The sequence below is a fragment of the Ranitomeya imitator genome, chromosome 2 (assembly GCF_032444005.1).
Source record: "Ranitomeya imitator isolate aRanImi1 chromosome 2, aRanImi1.pri, whole genome shotgun sequence".
Classification (NCBI taxonomy): domain Eukaryota; kingdom Metazoa; phylum Chordata; class Amphibia; order Anura; family Dendrobatidae; genus Ranitomeya; species Ranitomeya imitator.
This window is the reverse complement of record NC_091283.1, coordinates 784,801,961-784,822,197: the sequence shown is the minus strand read 5'-3', so window position 1 is coordinate 784,822,197 and position 20,237 is coordinate 784,801,961. Positions and strand designations below refer to the sequence as shown.

Here is a 20,237-nt window from a genome sequence, read left to right as displayed (position 1 = left end):
GCATTTTCTTACAGAGAGCCTCCATTAGGCGAGACATAAATTGGGTCCCTTGATCAGTAAGCATTTCCCTGGGAAATCCTACACGTGAAAAGATGGCCAACAGGGCATCCGCCACCTTATCTGCCCTAGTTGAGGACAGAGCTACTGCCTCTGGGTACCGGGTAGCGTAGTCTACCACAGTAAGGATGTATTGCTTTCCAGAGCTGCTGGGGACGGCCAGCGGGCCCACAATGTCCACCGCGATCCTCTGGAAAGGCTCTTCTATCACTGGCAAAGGGATCAGGGGAGCCTTAAGAGCAGGCCCCGCCTTCCCCACTCTTTGACAAGTGATACAGGAGCGGCAGTAGTTTGACACATCTGTCCCCATCTTAGGCCAATAGAAGTGTTGAGACAGCCGGGCCTTAGTTTTGCTGATCCCCAAGTGTCCAGCTAGCGGGATCTCATGGGCAATCCGCAACAACTCACCCCGGAATTGCTGCGGGACGACCAGCTGTCTTTCCCTCAACCACTCCTTTTGTGATTCTCCGGGTACTGTCTCCCGGTACAACCTTCCTCGTTCCCAGAACACCTTCTCCTTATCAGTCTCGGAGAAGCGCGTCCCGGCGAGTTGTCTCAAACTCTCTAGGCTCGCATCTGTGTGCAGAGCGGCCTGAAACTCCTGGCTAGGGGAAGCCAAAAGCGACGTCAGGGTCCCTTCCCCACGGGAACCCTCTTGGACCTGCTCTGGGTCCACCTCTGGTTCAGTCACAGTGGGGACTGAGGAGGGTCCGGAAGGCAGACAGTTATCTGCGTTCCGGGCACTCTGACTGCGGGTGACAGCAGCTACGTAGGCTGTCTCCCCGGGGATTTCTACAGGCCCATCAGCCGGCGCTGCTATGGGCTCTACCTCCCCATCCACCCCCAACACTCCAGGGGCTGTGCTACTTATGGGCCAGTTACCTTCCTCGGTGGCACTGGTCACTTTCATGGCGTCACCTTCCTCACGGTTCCCATGCATCTCCCCATTTCCTGTAGCACCGACACTTGCCCCTGTTAGGGGTTCCTCAGCCGTCTCACTCCGCAGAGCGACGTGGCTGGGCACACCTGTACCTATGGACACATTAACCTTCACAGAAAAATCATTATCAGGTTCAGCTGGCACAGGTACAACATTTTCACCATCAATCCTAGGGAAAAAATCATTAGTAGATGCATCAACACAAGATAAAGCATGGTCAGGTAACACATGCGATTTCCCATCATCATCATCATCAGGGTTAACTTTACCCTCATTAGTAGATTGGGGAGGGGTGTCAGGGACGTAGTATGCATACATCCTCCCCAAATCAGTCCCCAACAAAACATCAGTGGGCAAATTATCAGACAGCCCCACTTCCTTCACCCCGCTCCCAGCACCCCAATCAATAAAAACCCGGGCCATTGGTAAGGGACAGCTGATGCCCCCAATCCCAGTGACAGTTAGGGTTTTCCCCGGAATGATTTCTTCAGGGGCCGCCAGTTCGGGTCGGATGAGGGTTCGTTCAGCCCCGGTGTCCTTGAGGCCTGTAGCAACATGGCCTCCCACAGTGACGGGCTGTACGTTGTCACACACCCTCCCAACCACACCACCCACCAAAAGAACTGCTGCATTAGGCCCTGGGGCCTTGGCTGGGGGGTTCTTCGGCCTGTCTGGACAGAAGGTACTGATATGCCCAGGCCGCTTGCAGGTGTAACACGCGCGAGGTTCGGTGGTAGGTCTGGTGCTGTTGGCCACAGGGACAGGACCTCTGGTGTGTTGGCTGGCAGGGGTACTGGCGTTGGTTGCAGGCTTACCCCCTCTCCAGCTGGTGGTGACTGGCTTCCGCGCTTCCGATCTACGGTTGGCCTCATAGGCATCGGCAATCTGCGCTGCTTTCGTCACGTCTTTGGGTTCTCTGTCCATCACGAACTGTCGCACCTCAGCTGGGCAAAGATGAAAAAACTGGTCTTTGATCATCAGGTCTCGCAGCTGTGCAAAGGTGGTCACTGACAGTCCTTGGGTCCACTGGTCAAAGTGGGTCCCCAGTCCATGCACCACATCACTGTAACTGTCGTGTGGGCCACGTTGGAGGGTCCGGAACTTTCTACGGTACACCTCGGGTGTAAGCTGGTACTTGGCTATCAGAGCCTGCTTGATGGCCTCATAGTCTCCATCTTGTTCTTGAGGGAGGGCAGCAAACGCCTCCAGAGCTTTACCTTTCAGCCCTGGTGTCAGGTATCGGGCCCATTCATCTGTAGGCAGCCGGTACTGTCTGCAGGCTTTCTCAAAGGCCCGCAGAAAAGTGTCCAAGTCTCCGTCCTTCTCCATAACAGGGAAGTGATCGGGCCGGGGCTTAGGTATCTGAGCGCTGCTGGGCTCACGGTTGGTCTGAGACAACCCCTGCATTTGCAGTCGGGCTAACTGCAGCTGGTACTCCCGCTCAGCTTGCCGCTCGGCTCGCTGGGCCTGTGCCTCTCTCTCAGCTCGGGCCTCTCTCTCAGCTCGGGCCTCTCTCTCAGCTCGCTGGGCCTCCTGCCGGTATTGCTGAATCAGCTGCCGACGTCCCTCATGGTCGTCAATGGGGAATTCTTTCAAGGCCGCCTGCAGGTGGGGGTCCAATTCGCCCGGATTGCTAACAGGGCCAGCATTCAGTGGTTGGACCTCTGCTGCAGCACCATGTTCGCTTGTGCTGGCTTCTGCGGCCTCTGAGCTCTGAGATTGGTCTCGAGCGGCTTCCCATTGCACCAGATCTGCGACCAGTTGGGCTTTGTTTTTGCTTGCAGAGTCAATGTGCTGTGACTTGCATAAGGCGACAAGGGTGTCTCTGGTCTGCTGCTCATGGAAGGTTTCTCCCAGCACAACCATGGTTGCCAAATAAAAGATAGGATAGAAAAACGAAGAGAAAGGGAGGGGATAATTACCAGTACGCAATTGTCTCACAACTAAAAAGCACTGAGTTCGTTCTCCAAACTTATTTGCGCAGAGTCCTCGCAAGAACTTTCTGCAAGTTTTTAGTGAGAGGAATGATTACTCAAACCAAATCACTAATGCTCTAAGATATCCCACCGCCTTGCCACCAATTGTCACGATTCCCCTGACCGCTGTCACCACTGGGTCAGGATTCACACCGTGACCGTCACCCCTACGTCACGGATCAGGGTGACTTTAGGCCAACAGACGGCTATCACATGTGCAGGGGGGCTTATCTTAGTTATCCCTCCACTGCTAACAATGTGATGAAAAACCACACACAAGGCTATTGACCTCTTAGTTTACAGCAGGGGCTTATTCTAGGTATCCCACTGCTTTTCTATATACCACGAACTTCAGGGATTTATGTATATCCCGCTTACAGTTCCACTTAACACTTGCAGCTCTCTGGCGCCCCCCTTACTCTCAGGTCAGATTAGGTACTGCACCCTGGGTAATTAGTCGCCAGAAAGGCTGCCTGCTATGTACTGGCTATTGGGCACGCTGCAGCGACGCGATAACTACTCCCACTCAGGCAGGAACAATAATTATTAAAGCCGCAGCCGCTACCACATAACCCAAAAGTCTGCACACTATCGGTATCACTGCCACCAGCTTCGATTAAACGGGTCCGAAGCTAACCCAACACAACAGTAACAGTAGCGTATTTTCCCTTCAAGAGACTTAGGGTACGGTTTAGAGCAGGGGAACGAACTAATATATAATAGTATATCCCATTCAAAATAACTAGGCAGTGCGTTATTAAAAATAGTTTATAAAGATGTTATACATGAGACAATTGCAAATATGTACAAGGGTAATTATAACATAAAGGGAATAAATGAGAAAAGATAACACTCACATATTAAAAGCATTGCAGGCATCCAGGCTAGTGCAGTTTCCATACATCCCAGTCCATGGGATGTACCAGCTCTTCCAGGACAATAGGACAAAGCAGTCCAGAGGGAGAAATCAGCAAAAAGTGCCTCCTCAGAGCCTGCCAGACACTTAAAACATTAAGGCTGTGACATCACAGAAAGGCTGGCTTATCCAGACCCTCCTCTCTCTACATTCTGCCTAAACTTTAAACTATTCTCTCTGATTTCTATAACTTCACTACAAAACATGTCAGCGTCCTAAAAAGCTCATCATTCATCTCAGATTAACGTGAGCATTCTAATGAGATCAAATATGTCCTATCTGGGATACATATTTACAGAGAAAACCCTACTTCTTTACCAGATGGAGTTAGAAACCCGAGTGTCATGAGATGTGTAGCTACACCGAGTGGGACTACGAATATATATTTTCGTATTTCTAGCTTAAATCGTTTGCCTAATATCTAACAAAAACTAAACAAAGAATCTTTCATGGATTTTTGGAGCCATTTTTCCTGTTCTAGCTGGACAAGAGCTTACACAGGAAATGCCAGTCGTAAATTCCGTTCGGCCATAAAACTTCTAACCCCCACACTCTCTGAGAAGGAAAGCCAGGAATTTGCAGCTACAACTGTTACTCCAAGAAGGGGGGGCTTAGCCCACTCAGGCTAGCAAAAGAACTACTTATGATATTTCATACCATATCGTGACATTCACATGCAATTTTCACATCAATTTTACATTCAGCAGAAATAAGTCTATGGAGAATAATGATCATAATAATGATATGGATTTTAAAATCTGCAGAATGTACATTATTTGTTCAGGTTGGGAAAGCCATGGATTAGTCTCAGTTAACTCCTATGAAGCTAATCTCCATATGGATATGCTGGCAGAATCCTGAGTGTAAACTTTAAGGAGAATCAGCTTGCAATGTAATCTGAGAGCAGCATAATATAAGGGCTGAGACCCTGATTCCAGCTATGTGTCACTTGCTGAGCTGGGTATTGTTATTTCAATAAAATCAGTGTTTTATTGGCAGGAGATTATCACTGCAGGACTTGGTGCCTGGTGCATCCTAGTCCTCCTGCTCTGTGTATCCCTGGCTTCACCACTGATTGGCAGCTAGATATTGACAGAAACCTGCTAATCAGTGGTGTTGGCGGGGTTATACAAAGCTCAGCATTCAGGATCTGCAGAAGGGACAACAATAATTCATTTTATCAAAATTACACCAGGCAGACCAGGCATATCTATTGTGATAATGGTGGTGAAACAGTGACTGTCAGAATTGTGAGTGGCCGATATGTGTCGCAGAGGGAGTCTGCGTGGTAAGTCTGATGCAATGTTGTTGTTCTGGGACATGTAGTCCCTCAAGAGTGTGTATATGTATGGTGTAGTTGTAAGGGAGACCTACTAGGCTAGTTGTGTAAGATGGGCGGGACAAACTAGCCACACATCCACACTCCCACCCAGGGGAGTAGTTAAGGGTATATAATGTGACCAGGGTGTGGGTCACATGTTCGTGTGTGGTTCCAGTGGAAGGTCCTGGAGAGCCTGTGTGTTGGGAGGTCCTGGGTGTAGGACCGGATCCCTGAATAGCACACTGAACAACCTGTGTTGGATTTCCTGGGAGTCCTGAAGAGCACGTGGTGGAGCTTTGGACCTGGTGGCCTGGAGTGTTGAACAGAGGTCCTGAATAGCACCTGGACAGGTCATATGCTGGTGTGTTGGATTTCCTGGGAGTAGGAGTCCTGAGTAGCACACTGAACAACCTGTGTTGGATTTCCTGGGAGTAGGAGTCCTGAAGAGCACATGGTGGGGCTTTGGACTTGCTAGTGGCCTGGGGTGTTGGACTACGTCCTGAATAGCACCCGGACAGGTCATATGCCTGGGGTATTGGACTGATGTCCTGAATAGTACCTGGACAGGTCATATGCCTGGGTGTTGTGAATTCTGTGGCAGAGCTCCCTCCTGTGGTCACAAGTAGTACTTCGGCTGATTCTGTCTGTGAGCTTCCGTTGGTGGAGGAGAGTGGTACTGCAGCTTCTGAGTTTCCTTCCTCAGGTGATGTGGTGAAGTCGTTAGGTGCTGCTCTATTTAACTCCACCTGGTGCTCTGATCCTTGCCTCCAGTCAATGTTCTAGTATAGGACTTGCTTCCTCCTGGATCGTTCCTGTGGCCTGCTGCTCTGCATAGCTAAGTTCCGCTTTTGTTATTTTGTTTGCTGTTTTTTTCTGTCCAGCTTGCGTATTTGGTTTTTTCTTGCTTGCTGGAAGCTCTGGGACGCAGAGGGTGTACCTCCGTGCCGTTAGTCGGTACGGAGGGTCTTTTTGCCCCCTTTGCGTGGTTGTTTGTAGGGTTTTGTGTTGACCGCAAAGTTACCTTTCCTATCCTCGCTCTGTTCAGAAAGTCGGGCCTCACTTTGCTAAATCTATTTCATCTCTACGTTTGTCTTTTCATCTTAACTCACAGTCATTATATGTGGGGGGCTGCCTTTTCCTTTGGGGTATTTCTCTGAGGCAAGGTAGGCTTATTTTCTCTCTTCAGGCTAGCTAGTTTCTCAGGCTGTGCCGAGTTGCATTGGGAGCGTTAGGCGCAATCCACGGCTGCCTCTAGTGTGGTTGGAGAGGATTAGGGATTGCGGTCAACAGAGTTCCACGTCTCAGAGCTCGTTCTATGTTTTTGGGTTATTGTCAGATCACTGTATGTGCTCTGACTTCTATGTCCATTGTGGTACTGAATTACCTTATCATAACAGTACTGGAGGCCCAAAGTACTAATGATTCCCAATAGAGGGAAAAAAGAAGTTCTGAGACCATTTTTTTTTCTTTACACTGTGTTTTGCCTTTTTTTCCCCCTAGACATTTGGGTGGTTCAGGACACAGGTGTGGACATGGACATTCAGGGTCTGTGCTCTTCAATGGATAATCTCGTTATAAATGTACAAAAGATTCAAGATTTGGTGGTTCAGAAGCCTATGTTAGAACCAAGAATTCCTATTCCTGATTTGTTTTATGGTGATAGAGCCAAGTTTGTGAATTTAAAAAATAATTGCAAACTGTTTCTGGCCTTGAAACCTCGCTCCTCTGGTGACCCAGTTCAACAAGTGAGAATTATTATTTCTTTTTTGCGTGGCGACCCTCAAGACTGGGCATTTTCCCTTGCGCCAGGAGATCCTGCATTAAGTAATATTGATGCGTTTTTCCTGGCGCTCGGATTGCTGTACGATGAACCTAATTCGGTGGATCAGGCAGAGAAAAATTTGCTGGCTCTGTGTCAGGGTCCGGATGAGATTGAGATTTACTGTCAGAAATTTAGAAGGTGGTACGTGCTCACTCAATGGAATGAAGGTGCGCTCGCAGCTATTTTCAGAAAGGGTCTCTCTGAAGCCCTTAAGGATGTCATGGTGGGATTTCCTATGCCTGTGGGCCTAAATGAGTCTATGTCTTTGGCCATTCAGATCGGTCGACGCTTGCGTGAGCGTAAATCTGTGCACCATTTGGCGGTATTATCTGAGCATAAACCTGAGCCTATGCAGTGCGATAGGACTTTGACCAGAGTTGAACGGCAAGAACACAGACGTCAGAATGGGCTGTGTTTCTACTGTGGTGATTCCACTCATGCTATCTCTGATTGTCCTAAACGCACTAAGCGGTTCACTAGGTCTGCCACCATTGGTACAGTACAGTCAAAATTTCTTTTGTCCGTTACTTTGATCTGCTCTTTGTCATCCTATTCTGTCATGGCATTTGTGGATTCAGGCGCTGCCCTGAATTTGATGGACTTGGAGTATGCCAGGCGTTGTGGGTTTTTCTTGGAGCCCTTGCAGTGTCCTATTCCATTGAGAGGAATTGATGCTACGCCTTTGGCCAAGAATAAGCCTCAGTACTGGACCCAGCTGACCATGTGCATGGCTCCTGCACATCAGGAGGATATTCGCTTTCTGGTGTTGCATAATCTGCATGATGTTGTCGTGTTGGGGTTGCCATGGCTACAGGTCCATAATCCAGTATTAGATTGGAAATCCATGTCTGTGTCCAGCTGGAGTTGTCAGGGGGTACATGGTGATGTCCCATTCCTGTCTATTTCATCATCCACCCCTTCTGAGGTCCCAGAGTTCTTGTCTGATTACCGGGATGTATTTGATGAGCCCAAGTGCGATGCCCTACCTCTGCATAGGGATTGTGATTGTGCTATCGATTTGATTCCTGGTAGTAAATTTCCAAAAGGTCGACTGTTTAATTTATCTGTACCTGAGCACGCCGCTATGCGGAGTTACGTGAAGGAGTCCTTGGAGAAGGGGCATGTTCGCCCGTCATCGTCGCCATTGGGAGCGGGGTTCTTTTTTGTGGCCAAGAAGGATGGTTCGCTGAGACCTTGTATAGATTACCGCCTTCTAAATAAGATCACGGTCAAATTTCAGTACCCCTTGCCGCTGTTATCTGATTTGTTTGCTCGGATTAAGGGGGCTAGTTGGTTCACCAAGATAGATCTTCGTGGTGCATATAATCTTGTGCGTATAAAGCGAGGCGATGAATGGAAAACTGCATTTAATACGCCCGAGGGCCATTTTGAATACCTAGTTATGCCATTCGGACTTGCCAATGCTCCATCAGTGTTTCAGTCCTTTATGCATGACATCTTCCGAGAGTACCTGGATAAATTCCTGATTGTGTACTCGGATGATATTTTGGTCTTCTCGGATGATTGGGAGTCTCATGTGAAGCAGGTCAGAATGGTGTTCCAGGTCCTGCGTGCTAATTCTTTGTTTGTGAAGGGATCAAAGTGTCTCTTTGGTGTTCAGAAGGTTTCATTTTTGGGGTTCATTTTTTCCCCTTCTACTATCGAGATGGATCCTGTTAAGGTCCAGGCCATCCATGATTGGACTCAGCCGACTTCTCTGAAGAGTCTGCAAAAGTTCCTGGGCTTTGCTAATTTTTATCGTCGCTTCATCTGCAATTTTTCTAGTATTGCTAAACCATTGACCGATTTGACCAAGAAGGGTGCTGATGTGGTCAATTGGTCTTCTGCTGCTGTGGAAGCTTTTCAAGAGTTGAAGCGTCGTTTTTCTTCTGCCCCTGTGTTATGTCAACCAGATGTTTCGCTTCCGTTCCAGGTCGAGGTTGATGCTTCTGAAATTGGAGCGGGGGCTGTTTTGTCGCAGAGAAGTTCTGATTGCTCGGTGATGAAACCATGCGCCTTCTTTTCCAGGAAGTTTTCGCCTGCTGAGCGAAATTATGATGTTGGCAATCGAGAGTTGCTGGCCATGAAGTGGGCATTCGAGGAGTGGCGTCATTGGCTTGAAGGAGCTAAGCATCGCGTGGTGGTCTTGACTGATCATAAGAACTTGACTTATCTCGAGTCTGCCAAACGGTTGAATCCTAGACAGGCTCGCTGGTCGCTGTTTTTCTCCCATTTTGACTTTGTGGTTTCGTACCTTCCGGGCTCTAAAAATGTGAAGGCGGATGCTCTGTCTAGGAGTTTTGTGCCCGACTCTCCGGGTTTATCTGAGCCGGCGGGTATTCTCAAAGAGGGAGTAATTGTGTCTGCCATCTCCCCTGATTTGCGGCGGGTGCTGCAAAAATTTCAGGCTAATAAACCTGATCGTTGCCCAGCGGAGAAACTGTTTGTCCCTGATAGGGGGACGAATAGAGTTATCTCTGAGGTTCCTTGTTCGGTGTTGGCTGGTCATCCTGGAATCTTTGGTACCAGAGAGTTAGTGGCTAGATCCTTTTGGTGGCCATCTCTGTCACGGGATGTGCGTTCTTTTGTGCAGTCCTGTGGGATTTGTGCTCGGGCTAAGCCCTGCTGTTCTCGTGCCAGTGGGTTGCTTTTGCCCTTGCCGGTCCCGAAGAGGCCTTGGACACATATCTCTATGGATTTTATTTCAGATCTTCCCGTCTCTCAAAAAATGTCAGTCATTTGGGTGGTTTGTGATCGCTTCTCTAAGATGGTCCATTTGGTACCCTTGTCTAAATTACCTTCCTCCTCTGATTTGGTGCCATTGTTCTTCCAGCATGTGGTTCATTTACATGGCATTCCGGAGAATATCGTTTCTGACAGAGGTTCCCAGTTTGTTTCGAGGTTTTGGCGAGCCTTTTGTGCTAGGATGGGCATTGACTTGTCTTTTTCCTCGGCTTTCCATCCTCAGACTAATGGCCAGACCGAACGAACCAATCAGACCTTGGAAACATATCTGAGATGCTTTGTTTCTGCTGATCAGGATGACTGGGTGTCCTTTTTGCCTTTGGCTGAGTTCGCCCTTAATAATCGGGCTAGCTCGGCTACCTTGGTTTCGCCGTTTTTCTGCAACTCTGGGTTCCATCCTCGTTTCTCTTCAGGGCAGGTTGAGTCTTCGGACTGTCCTGGTGTGGATACTGTGGTGGACAGGTTGCAGCAGATCTGGACTCATGTAGTGGACAATTTGACCTTGTCCCAGGAGAAGGCTCAACGTTTTGCTAATCGCAGACGCTGTGTGGGTCCCCGACTTCGTGTTGGGGATTTGGTTTGGTTGTCATCTCGTCATATTCCTATGAAGGTTTCCTCTCCTAAATTTAAGCCTCGTTTCATTGGTCCATATAGGATATCTGAGGTTCTTAATCCTGTGTCTTTTCGTTTGACCCTTCCAGATTCTTTTTCCATCCATAACGTATTCCATAGGTCATTGTTGCGGAGATACGTGGCACCTATGGTTCCATCTGTTGATCCTCCTGCCCCGGTTTTGGTGGAGGGGGAGTTGGAGTATATTGTGGAGAAGATTTTGGATTCTCGTGTTTCGAGACGGAAACTCCAGTATCTGGTTAAGTGGAAGGGTTATGCTCAGGAAGATAATTCCTGGGTCTTTGCCTCTGATGTCCATGCTCCTGATCTTGTTCGTGCCTTTCATATGGCTCATCCTGGTCGTCCTGGGGGCTCTGGTGAGGGTTCGGTGACCCCTCCTCAAGGGGGGGGGTACTGTTGTGAATTCTGTGGCAGAGCTCCCTCCTGTGGTCACAAGTGGTACTTCGGCTGATTCTGTCTGTGAGCTTCCGTTGGTGGAGGAGAGTGGTACTGCGGCTTCTGAGTTTCCTTCCTCAGGTGATGTGGTGAAGTCGTTAAGTGCTGCTCTATTTAACTCCACCTGGTGCTCTGATCCTGGCCTCCAGTCAATGTTCTAGTATAGGACTTGCTTCCTCCTGGATCGTTCCTGTGGCCTGATGCTCTGCATAGCTAAGTTCCGCTTTTGTTATTTTGTTTGCTGTTTTTTTTCTGTCCAGCTTGCGTATTTGTTTTTTTCTTGCTTGCTGGAAGCTCTGGGACGCAGAGGGTGTACCTTCGTGCCGTTAGTCGGTACGGAGGGTCTTTTTGCCCCCTTTGCGTGGTTGTTTGTAGGGTTTTGTGTTGACCGCAAAGTTACCTTTCCTATCCTCACTCTGTTCAGAAAGTCGGGCCTCACTTTGCTAAATCTATTTCATCTCTACGTTTGTCTTTTCATCTTAACTCACAGTCATTATATGTGGGGGGCTGCCTTTTCCTTTGGGGTATTTCTCTGAGGCAAGGTAGGCTTATTTTCTCTCTTCAGGCTAGCTAGTTTCTCAGGCTGTGCCGAGTTGCATAGGGAGCGTTAGGCGCAATCCACGGCTGCCTCTAGTGTGGTTGGAGAGGATTAGGGATTGCGGTCAGCAGAGTTCCCACGTCTCAGAGCTCGTTCTATGTTTTTGGGTTATTGTCAGATCACTGTATGTGCTCTGACTTCTATGTCCATTGTGGTACTGAATTACCTTATCACAACACCTGGGGTGTTGGACGAGGTCCTGAATAGCACCTGAACAGGTCACATGTACGGTTCATGTGAGGAGGGGATGCCAGTGTGTTGGATTTCCTGGGAGTAGGAATCCTGAATAGCACACTGGGCAACTTGTGTTGGAAGTCCTGGGAGTAGGTTTCCTGAAGAGCTCATGCTGGTGTGTTGGGAGGTTCTGGGAGTAGAACCGGATCCCTGAATAGCGCACAGTAAGACTCTGATTCTGGACTGACTGGGATATGCCGCCCAGGCAAGTTAGTGATCCCTGTGAGGCAGCTTTCCCGGAGGAGTGGACTGACAAGGAGTCAGCAGGTGGAGCAGGAGCTCCCGTCAGGTACCTCTACAGACTGTTGGTGCTTGTAATATTCTATGAATTGTGTGGTCTCCCACGGTGACTGAACGGAGTGAGGTTCGGCGTGTTTAGGGACCGCGACCCAGTGTCATATACGCTGTATGTGACTTGGGACATTGGTGAAGTGTACGGCGTACAGACACCCATGGTAACTGGGCGAAGTGAGAGGTCCAGCATGTTTAGTGTCCGTGAGTCAAAGCCGTAAATGAAGTGTTAAGATAAAGCTGCAAGTTAATATCACCAGTTGGTGCCTGTTGTGTTTCTAAGAAATGTAAATGTGAACTGTGCATAACCCGGTTTATGACACTTTAATAAACCGTATAGACTGTGTTTAAGCGAAAAATCATGCCTGACTACGTTAATCCTGTGCCAATCGAGTGTCCCCCAATACACTTAGTGAGAGCAATCTTACAATTGTTATATATATTTATAATGTTATAATATTTATATGTTACGAATATTGGACTTGCTTATAAAAATGTACCCAGTGCTGCAGCTGCTGTAACACACTGGGATTTCAAAGTTGCCAAAAAAGCCTTAAAGGGAAGGTACCGCGTTTGTAGATCATTAATTAATCAATGTAATGTAGCATAACATGCTGTTATAACCCAGATTTGAATGCATGTAAAACAGATTTTGTGTGATATATGAGTAGAAAGAATGCACTGGGGGCTGACATCTTGGTTTTGCAGCAGTAGCACGTCACTATCAGTGTCAGATTACGGCACCCCATGGATATAGGAGATAATAGACCGGCTCGGACCCTATCTGTAACATTGTAGCAGCATTAGCAGTAAGCTGGGAACGCCTCTGTGGGCTGCACAACTCACTGCTGTAGGTGTGACTAGCTGCCATTTTATTAGAGCCCAGTGCTATGTGCCGAGCTCCACTTGCTCTCTATCACAGGAGAGAAGAAGCACTTACTGCTCCTCTGTACTCCAGGCACTGCAGGTTCTGGGCAGACATCTTCTGCTCTCACACGCTGCCGTGTGCTTCCCCCTGCTCTGTCTCCGCCTCCCCACTTGCACAGAGTCCCAGTGATCTCCGGTAAACTGCACTCTCCCCCTGTGTCGCTCTCCCTCTCTGTGCGGCGTGGGGGGTCTCTGCGGCGTGCGGGGGTCTCTGTGCGGCGTGGGGGGGTCTCTGTGCGGCGTGGGGGGGTCTCTGTGCGGCGTGGGGGGATCTCTGCGGCATGGGGGGGTCTCTGCGGCGTGCGGGGGTCTCTGTGCGGCATGGGGGATCTCTGCGGCGTGCGGGGGTCTGCGGCGTGGGGGATCTCTGTGCGGCGTGGGGAGGTCTCTGTGCAGCGTGGGGGGGTCTCTGTGCGACGTGGGGGGATCTCTGTACGGCGTCGGGGATCTCTGTGCGGCGTGGCGGGGTCTCTGTGCGGCGTGGGGGGGTCTCTGTGCGGCGTGGGGGGGTCTCTGTGCGGCGTGGGGGGATCTCTGTGCGGCGTGGAGGGGTCTCTGTGCGGCGTGGGGGATCTCTGTGCGGCATGGGGGGGTTTCTGCGGCGTGCGGGGGTCTCTGTGCGGCATGGGGGGTCTCTGCGGCGTGCGGGGGTCTCTGTGCGGCGTGGGGGATCTCTGTGCGGCGTGGGGAGGTCTCTGTGCGGCGTGGGGGGGTCTCTGTGCGGCGTGGGGGGATCTCTGTGTGGCGTGGGGGGTCTCTGTGCGGCGTGGGGGGTCTCTGTGCGGCGTGGGGGGGTCTCTGCGGCGTGGGGGGGTCTCTGTGCGGCGTGGGGGATCTCTGTGTGGCGTGGGGGATCTCTGTGCGGCGTGGGGGATCTCTGTGCGGCGTGGGGGGGTCTCTGTGCGGCGTGGGGGGGTCTCTGTGCGGCGTGGGGGGTCTCTGTGCGGCGTGGGGGGTCTCTATGCGTGTATGCAAGCATCGTCCGATGGGACAACAAGTCCCATCGGACGATGCCTGCTACAATGACAGTGATTGACACATTAGCCAATTATGGGACAGTAATAGTCCCATCATCCGGCTAATGTGTTGAATGAAAAAAAAAAATACTCCATACATACATGCTACATACATGCTACATACAATACATTACATACATATAGACATACAGTACATTAAACATAGAGTTCATACTCACCATTACTTGTCACTTTGTTCCCCGAAGCCAGTGTCATCTGTAAAAAAAATATTAAAAAAACAAACAACCAATATACTCCCTGTCCGCAGAAATCCACGAGTGTCCCACGATAATCTCCTGTGGAGAGCAGCAGCATCAGATAATGCGACTGCTCTCTAGGGGCTCCAGGAACACAATGATAGCAGGAAGGTATCCTTCCACCACTGTATTCCTCCGCCACTGTAAAAAAAAAAAGTCCCTAGTCTCACTTTATGCCATTGCTGTATGAGAAATTTTCCCAGGCAGCAATTGCCATAAAGTGAGACCTTGTCCTAAGGTAACCTCTCAGTGATGCACTGCAGGAGCCATTGTCTCCTGTCAGTGTGTCACTGAGGGTCCTATAGAGCGGTGACATCACCCGATGTCACTGTTCTATAGGGGAGATCGTCGTGGGACACTCGATATTAATTGGACTACGGCGGACAGGTAGTATACGGTTTATTATTTTACGTTTTTTGCAGGCGCTGAAGTATGGTAAGTATGGTGAAATGAAGAATATTAAAATACTTTTTTCCTAATGTGTGCGTGTTTTTTTAACCCTTTCTTACTATTGGATTAATAACGGATAGGCGTCTTATTGACGCCTCTCCGTTATTAACCCGGCTTAATGTCACCTTACAATAGCAAGGTGACATTAACCCTTCATTACCCCATATCCCACCGCTACACGGGAGTGGGAAGAGAGGGGCTAAGTGCCGGAATTGGCGCATCTTACAGATGCGCCATTTCTGGGGCGGCTGCGGACTGGTATTTGTAGCCTGGGGGGGGGGGGCAATATCCATGGCCCCTCTCTAGGCTATGAATATCAGCCTGCAGCTGTCTGCGTAGCCTTTCTGGCTATAAAATATAGGGGGACCCCACGCAATTTTTTTGGGGGGGGTCCCCCTATTTTAATAGCCAGTAAAGGCTATACAGACAGCTGCGGGCTGATATTCATAGCAGGCTACAGATATTGGCCCCCGGCCGTTGGCTTTCCCCCTCTGGCGCAGAAAATTGCACGGGCGCCCACGCGTTTTTTTTTTTTTTTTTTTAATTCAACCCTCATAAAGGCCTCTTTCACACTTGCGTCGGTACGAGTCCGTCGCTATGCGTCGGGCCGACGTACCGACGCACGTTGTGAAATTTGTGCCTAACGTGGGCAGCGGATGCAGTTTTTCAACACATCCACTGCCCATTCTGAAGTCTGGAAGGAGGGGGCGGAGTTTTGGCAGCGCATGCGCGGTAGAAAATGGCGCACGCGCTGGACAAAAAAAGTTCACTTGAACGTTTTTTCATGCCGACGGTCCGCCAAAACACGATGGATCCGTTGCACGACGGACGCGACGTGTGGCCATCCGTCACGATCTGTCGCTAATACAAGTTTATGGGGAAAAAACGCATCCTGCGAGCACATTTGCAGAATCCGTTTTTTTCCGCCAGATCCGTTTTTTCCACCGGATCCATTTTTTCCCGCCGGATCAGTTTTTTTCCGCCGGATCCGTTTTTTCCCACCGGATCCGTTTTTTCCTGCTGGATCCGTTTTTTTCCACAAGTTCCTTTTTTTTCTGCCAGATCAGTTTTTTTCACCGGATCCGTTTTTTCCCCCCAGATCCATTTTTTTCCGCCTTATCCGTTTTTTTCCGCCTTATCCGTTTTTTTCCACAATTTCCTTTTTTTTCTGCCAGATCAGTTTTTTTTCCATCGGATCCGTTTTTTTCCGCCGGATCCGTTTTTTTCCACAAGTTCCTTTTTTTCTGCCAGATCAGTTTTTTCCGCCGGATCCGTTTTTTCACGCCAGATCCGTTTTTTTCCACAATTTACTTTTTTTTCTGCCAGATCAGTTTTTTTTCGCCGGATCCGTTATTTTCTCATTGAGTTGTATTAGCGCCGGATGGCCACACGTTTCATCCGTTTTTTGCAGGATCCGTCAAAACAGCGTTTCCGCCGGACGGAAAACACATACAGAGGAACGGTTGAATCGCGATCTCACCCGCCGCTATTGCGGGCACATGTCAGTCATGTTTTTTTTTATTGACAGATTGGGCGATTCTGAACGCGGCGATACTAAATATGTGTAGGAAGCGGTAGTTAAATGCCGCTGTCAGCATTTGACAGCGGCATTTAACAGGTTAATAGCGGCGGGTGAATAGCAATTTCACCTGCCGCTATTGCGCGCACATGTCAGCTGTACAAAACAGCCAACATGTCGTGACTTTGATGTGGGCTCACCGCCGGAGCCCACATCAAAGGAGGAGACACGACATGCGCAGAACATGTTGCGTTTTTTACTGCGATGCGTTTTTCCCCCAGAAAAAGCGCAACATATGCACAAAAAATGCGGAATGCATTATAAATGATGGGATGCATATGTATGCATTTTTAAATTGTTTATCACATTTTTATAGCGAAGAAACGCAAAAAAATGCGAAAAATCCTGAACGTGTGCACACAGCCTCAAGGTGTGTCTCCCCATCACACTCCATATGTGTCTCACTCATCATACTTCACGTCTCTTTCTCTCCCATCAGTCACTCTTAGGCCGGGGACACACACAACGTATAAAAAACGGTCCGTTTTTGACGGACGAGAATCGCACAAATGTTACCAAAACAGTGATCCGTGTGCAGTGCGAGGATGCGATTTTCTCGCATCCAATGATCCGTTTGGCATCCGTGTGACATCCGTATGGTGAGATTTTCTCACACACTTGCAAAATGAGCAAATAATGGCTGAGCCTTTCCTGTCACCTGCCCAATGCCTGAGAATTTCTCGCACGTCACACTGATGGTCCGTGTGCTGTGCTATTTTTTCTCACCCCCATAGACTTTCATTGGCGATTCTCGGCCGAGAAACGCTGACAATCGCAGCATGCAGCGATTTCACTCGGATCCTGAATACGGCCGAGAAAATATCGGATGATGGGAGCTGCCCCATTGATTAACATTGGGACGAGTGCTATGCGATTTTTTATCGCATTGCACTCGTCCGTATTGCGGTCTAGTGTGACCCCGGCCTTAGCCATACAATGCATCTCTCCCCTCCCTCCATAATGCCTGGCTATTCACTGCAGAGCTGGAGCTCCCACACAGCTCCTAATGCTGCTCCATTCACACCACATGTCTTCACTCTTCTTGGGTCCAGATTCTGCTGAGCCCACTGTGTTCTGCTCCTCTGTAAACTAGCTGTGACTCCGCTGCAGTAACTGCTGGTGATAGCAGGTCACAGGGCAGTCACACACAAAATGGCTCTGCCCTGTGATGCTGCTCTTCATTCTTACTGTTGGAGCAGTAACTGCTGACATCACCATTTCCCTCCCCTTTTGGGTGCTCTAATATCCCTGGGGCAGAGCTGCTAAATCTTACTATAGCTGCTTGAGGTCTAAAACGGAAAATGCTCCCCCTAGTGGTAAATATGTATATTTGTAGAAAAATATATAATATTTTTCATATAGAAATGTTTGCAAACAGTGCAAACATTGCATTAATACATTTTAATTACTATTTTAACCCCTTAATGACCGCCAATACGTCTTTTAACTGACCTGAGATATAAGAGAATAGCCTCCCCATACAGATGACAATCCAGCATCTGTCGGTTGTACACTATAGCTGACAACTTGCTGTACCAGCCACGATCAGTATTTGCACCATCTAAATCTGTTTAACCCCTTAGATGCTGCTGTCAATAGTGACTACATCATTATAAATGGTTAACAGAGTGTGGGGGCTTCTTCTTTGTCACAATTGGTGCCCTCAGATCATGATTTTGTTGTTCTGATGTTTGCCATGGCAATTCATGACCAAATAGTGGCCTTAGAGTCTGACGGCTGTAGTAATCTGTTTAGAAGTTAGCAACATTTAGGTGGTAAAAATACACATTTTCATTTCTGTCATACCACTTTGCATTAATTCCTGTAAAGCACCTGAAGGGTTAATAAACTACCTGACAGCAGTTTTCAATATGTTTAGGGGTGCTGTTTTTAAAATGGTATCACGTTTGTGGGTTTCCCAATATATGGGACCCCTAAAGTCACTTCAAACATGGATAAGTCCCTAAAAAAATAAATTTTGTAAATTTCTTTGAAAAAATGAAAAATTGCTGCTACATTTTTAAACCTCCTAAAATGCTAACAAAATAAAATAACATTTTACAAATGGTGCTGATGTAAAGCAGACATGTGGGAAATGTTATTTATTAATGGTTTGCTGTTGTATGACTATCTGGATTAAAGGGATAATCATTCAAATTTAGAAAATTGCTAATTTTTTAACATTTTTCTCAAATTTTTGATATTTTTTATAAATAAACACAAAAAATGTTGAACAAAATTTGCCATTATCATAAAGTATAATGTGTCACGAAAAAACAATCTCAAAATCACTGGGATTTGTTGAAGCGTTGCAGAGTTATTACCACATAAAGTGACACTGGTCAGATTTCAAAAATTTGGCTCGGTCACTAAGGGGTTAAGCTTAATTTCACAAAAAATCAAAATACAAGAAAACTGGTGGCACCTTCCCTTTAAAGAGCTTATCTAGCACCTGTGTTCCTCCGTTTGCCAGGTCTTCACACACCCAGCAGATATCATGTATAACGTGCACTATAGATTTGAATATGAAGTGTACATGATACCTGGCAAGTGGCTGCTGGGCGTCATGTAAGTAGCGACTCTCAATGGAGAAGTGACAGGCAATGCTTAAAGTGCTAGTCCCATCTCCAAGATCCTATGCCAATATGTAGTAGGTGTAATATCAGTAATATTAGCTAAGACCTTCAATTAGAAATGTAGTATAGTTCTTCTGATTCGCTTAGGTATCCATGGTTACAATCACTATCAACTACTAACTGTCACTATATGAGTGGTTGTAACCATGGATACCTAAGCTACTGCATTGCCCTGCACATGGGGTTCAGAAGAACTATACTACATTCCTATTTGGAGGTATTTGCTATTATTATTATTACACCTGCTACATAGTAGGATAGATAGCATCTTGGAGATGGGATTAACCCTTTCACTCCTTTAAGCCTGTGTTTTGCTTATGGAGCAGGAGACATTGCATTTCATTGACCACAAGTAATTGAACCATCTGGTTGCTTAGATAATAATCCATTAATGTGTATACACATCAGAGCTACTAGTAGATTTGATCTGTGTCTGAGACTAAAAAGCACTTGGTGATAGGAATATACATTTCTATGTGTGACTGTTTTTTCTCCTTTTGATTTTAGAGCCAGTGTCAGTTCATAGAGAGTTACAGAGCGAAGCAGACCTTGTGGCCGATGATAGCCGAAGCTTCGGGACCAGCCGTCTTCTGTTCCACATCACTGATGGAGACAATCCATTGTTGTCCCCACGCTGCTCCATCTTCAGTCATAGCCAGAGATATAATTTGGACCCTGAGTCTGCCCCGTCTCCACCAAGCGCTCAGCAATTCATGATGTACGTAGTCATTATGTGTTTTCTAATGGTGCTGTCTATGATCGTGATAATATATGGTGGATCACCACTTTGGGACCACCCATCCCTTGGCCAAAGTGGAGAAGTGCTACAAAGTGCATTTCACATTGTGGAGGACCCGACATGTCTGGCCGATGTATAGATTAATTTTAGTTACCGGGAAAACAAAACTCTTGATACTTCCCGCCAGATCACTGCTGATCGCTGATGTCCCAGTTGTTGGACTCTTTTGATCAGATTATCATTAGACGACCATTATAACAAGAAATGGACTTCCCAAAGTAAATAACCTTTTTATATAAAAAAAATTAGTTTTTCTTTAGTTCTTGTTCTTCAATGATTAGTGTAGAGAACTACTAACGTCTTCTACTCTCATCACAGTTATGGATGTAAACTTGGGCCAAACACCTTAAAGGGAACCTGTCACCCCTTTTTTGAGATTGAGCTATAAATACTGTTAAATAGGGCCTGCGCTGTGTGTTCCTATAGTGTATGTAGTGTACCCCGATTCCCCACCTATGCTGAGAAATAACTTACCAAAGTCGCCGTTTTCGCCTGTCAATCAGGCTGGTCAGGTCGGGAGGGTGTGGTGACATCGCTGGTTCTTCCTCAGCTTTACGTTGGTGGCGTAGTGGTGAACAAGCAGCGCGCGATCTGCGCTGTAATCC

At 47.9% G+C, this 20,237-nt stretch overlaps 1 protein-coding gene across 5 annotated transcripts in view; it reads left to right on the top strand.

Annotated features, from left to right (window-relative positions):
- Nucleotides 1–20,237, top strand: part of FAM13C (family with sequence similarity 13 member C) — a 286,221-nt gene that overhangs the window by 236,084 nt on the left and 29,900 nt on the right. For all 5 annotated transcript variants that reach the window (XM_069753563.1, XM_069753560.1, XM_069753562.1 and 2 more), the window contains exon 7: nucleotides 19,341–19,551. In XM_069753563.1, coding sequence (XP_069609664.1) covers nucleotides 19,341–19,551 — 211 coding nt within the window. The remainder of the gene's footprint in view (nucleotides 1–19,340; nucleotides 19,552–20,237) is intronic.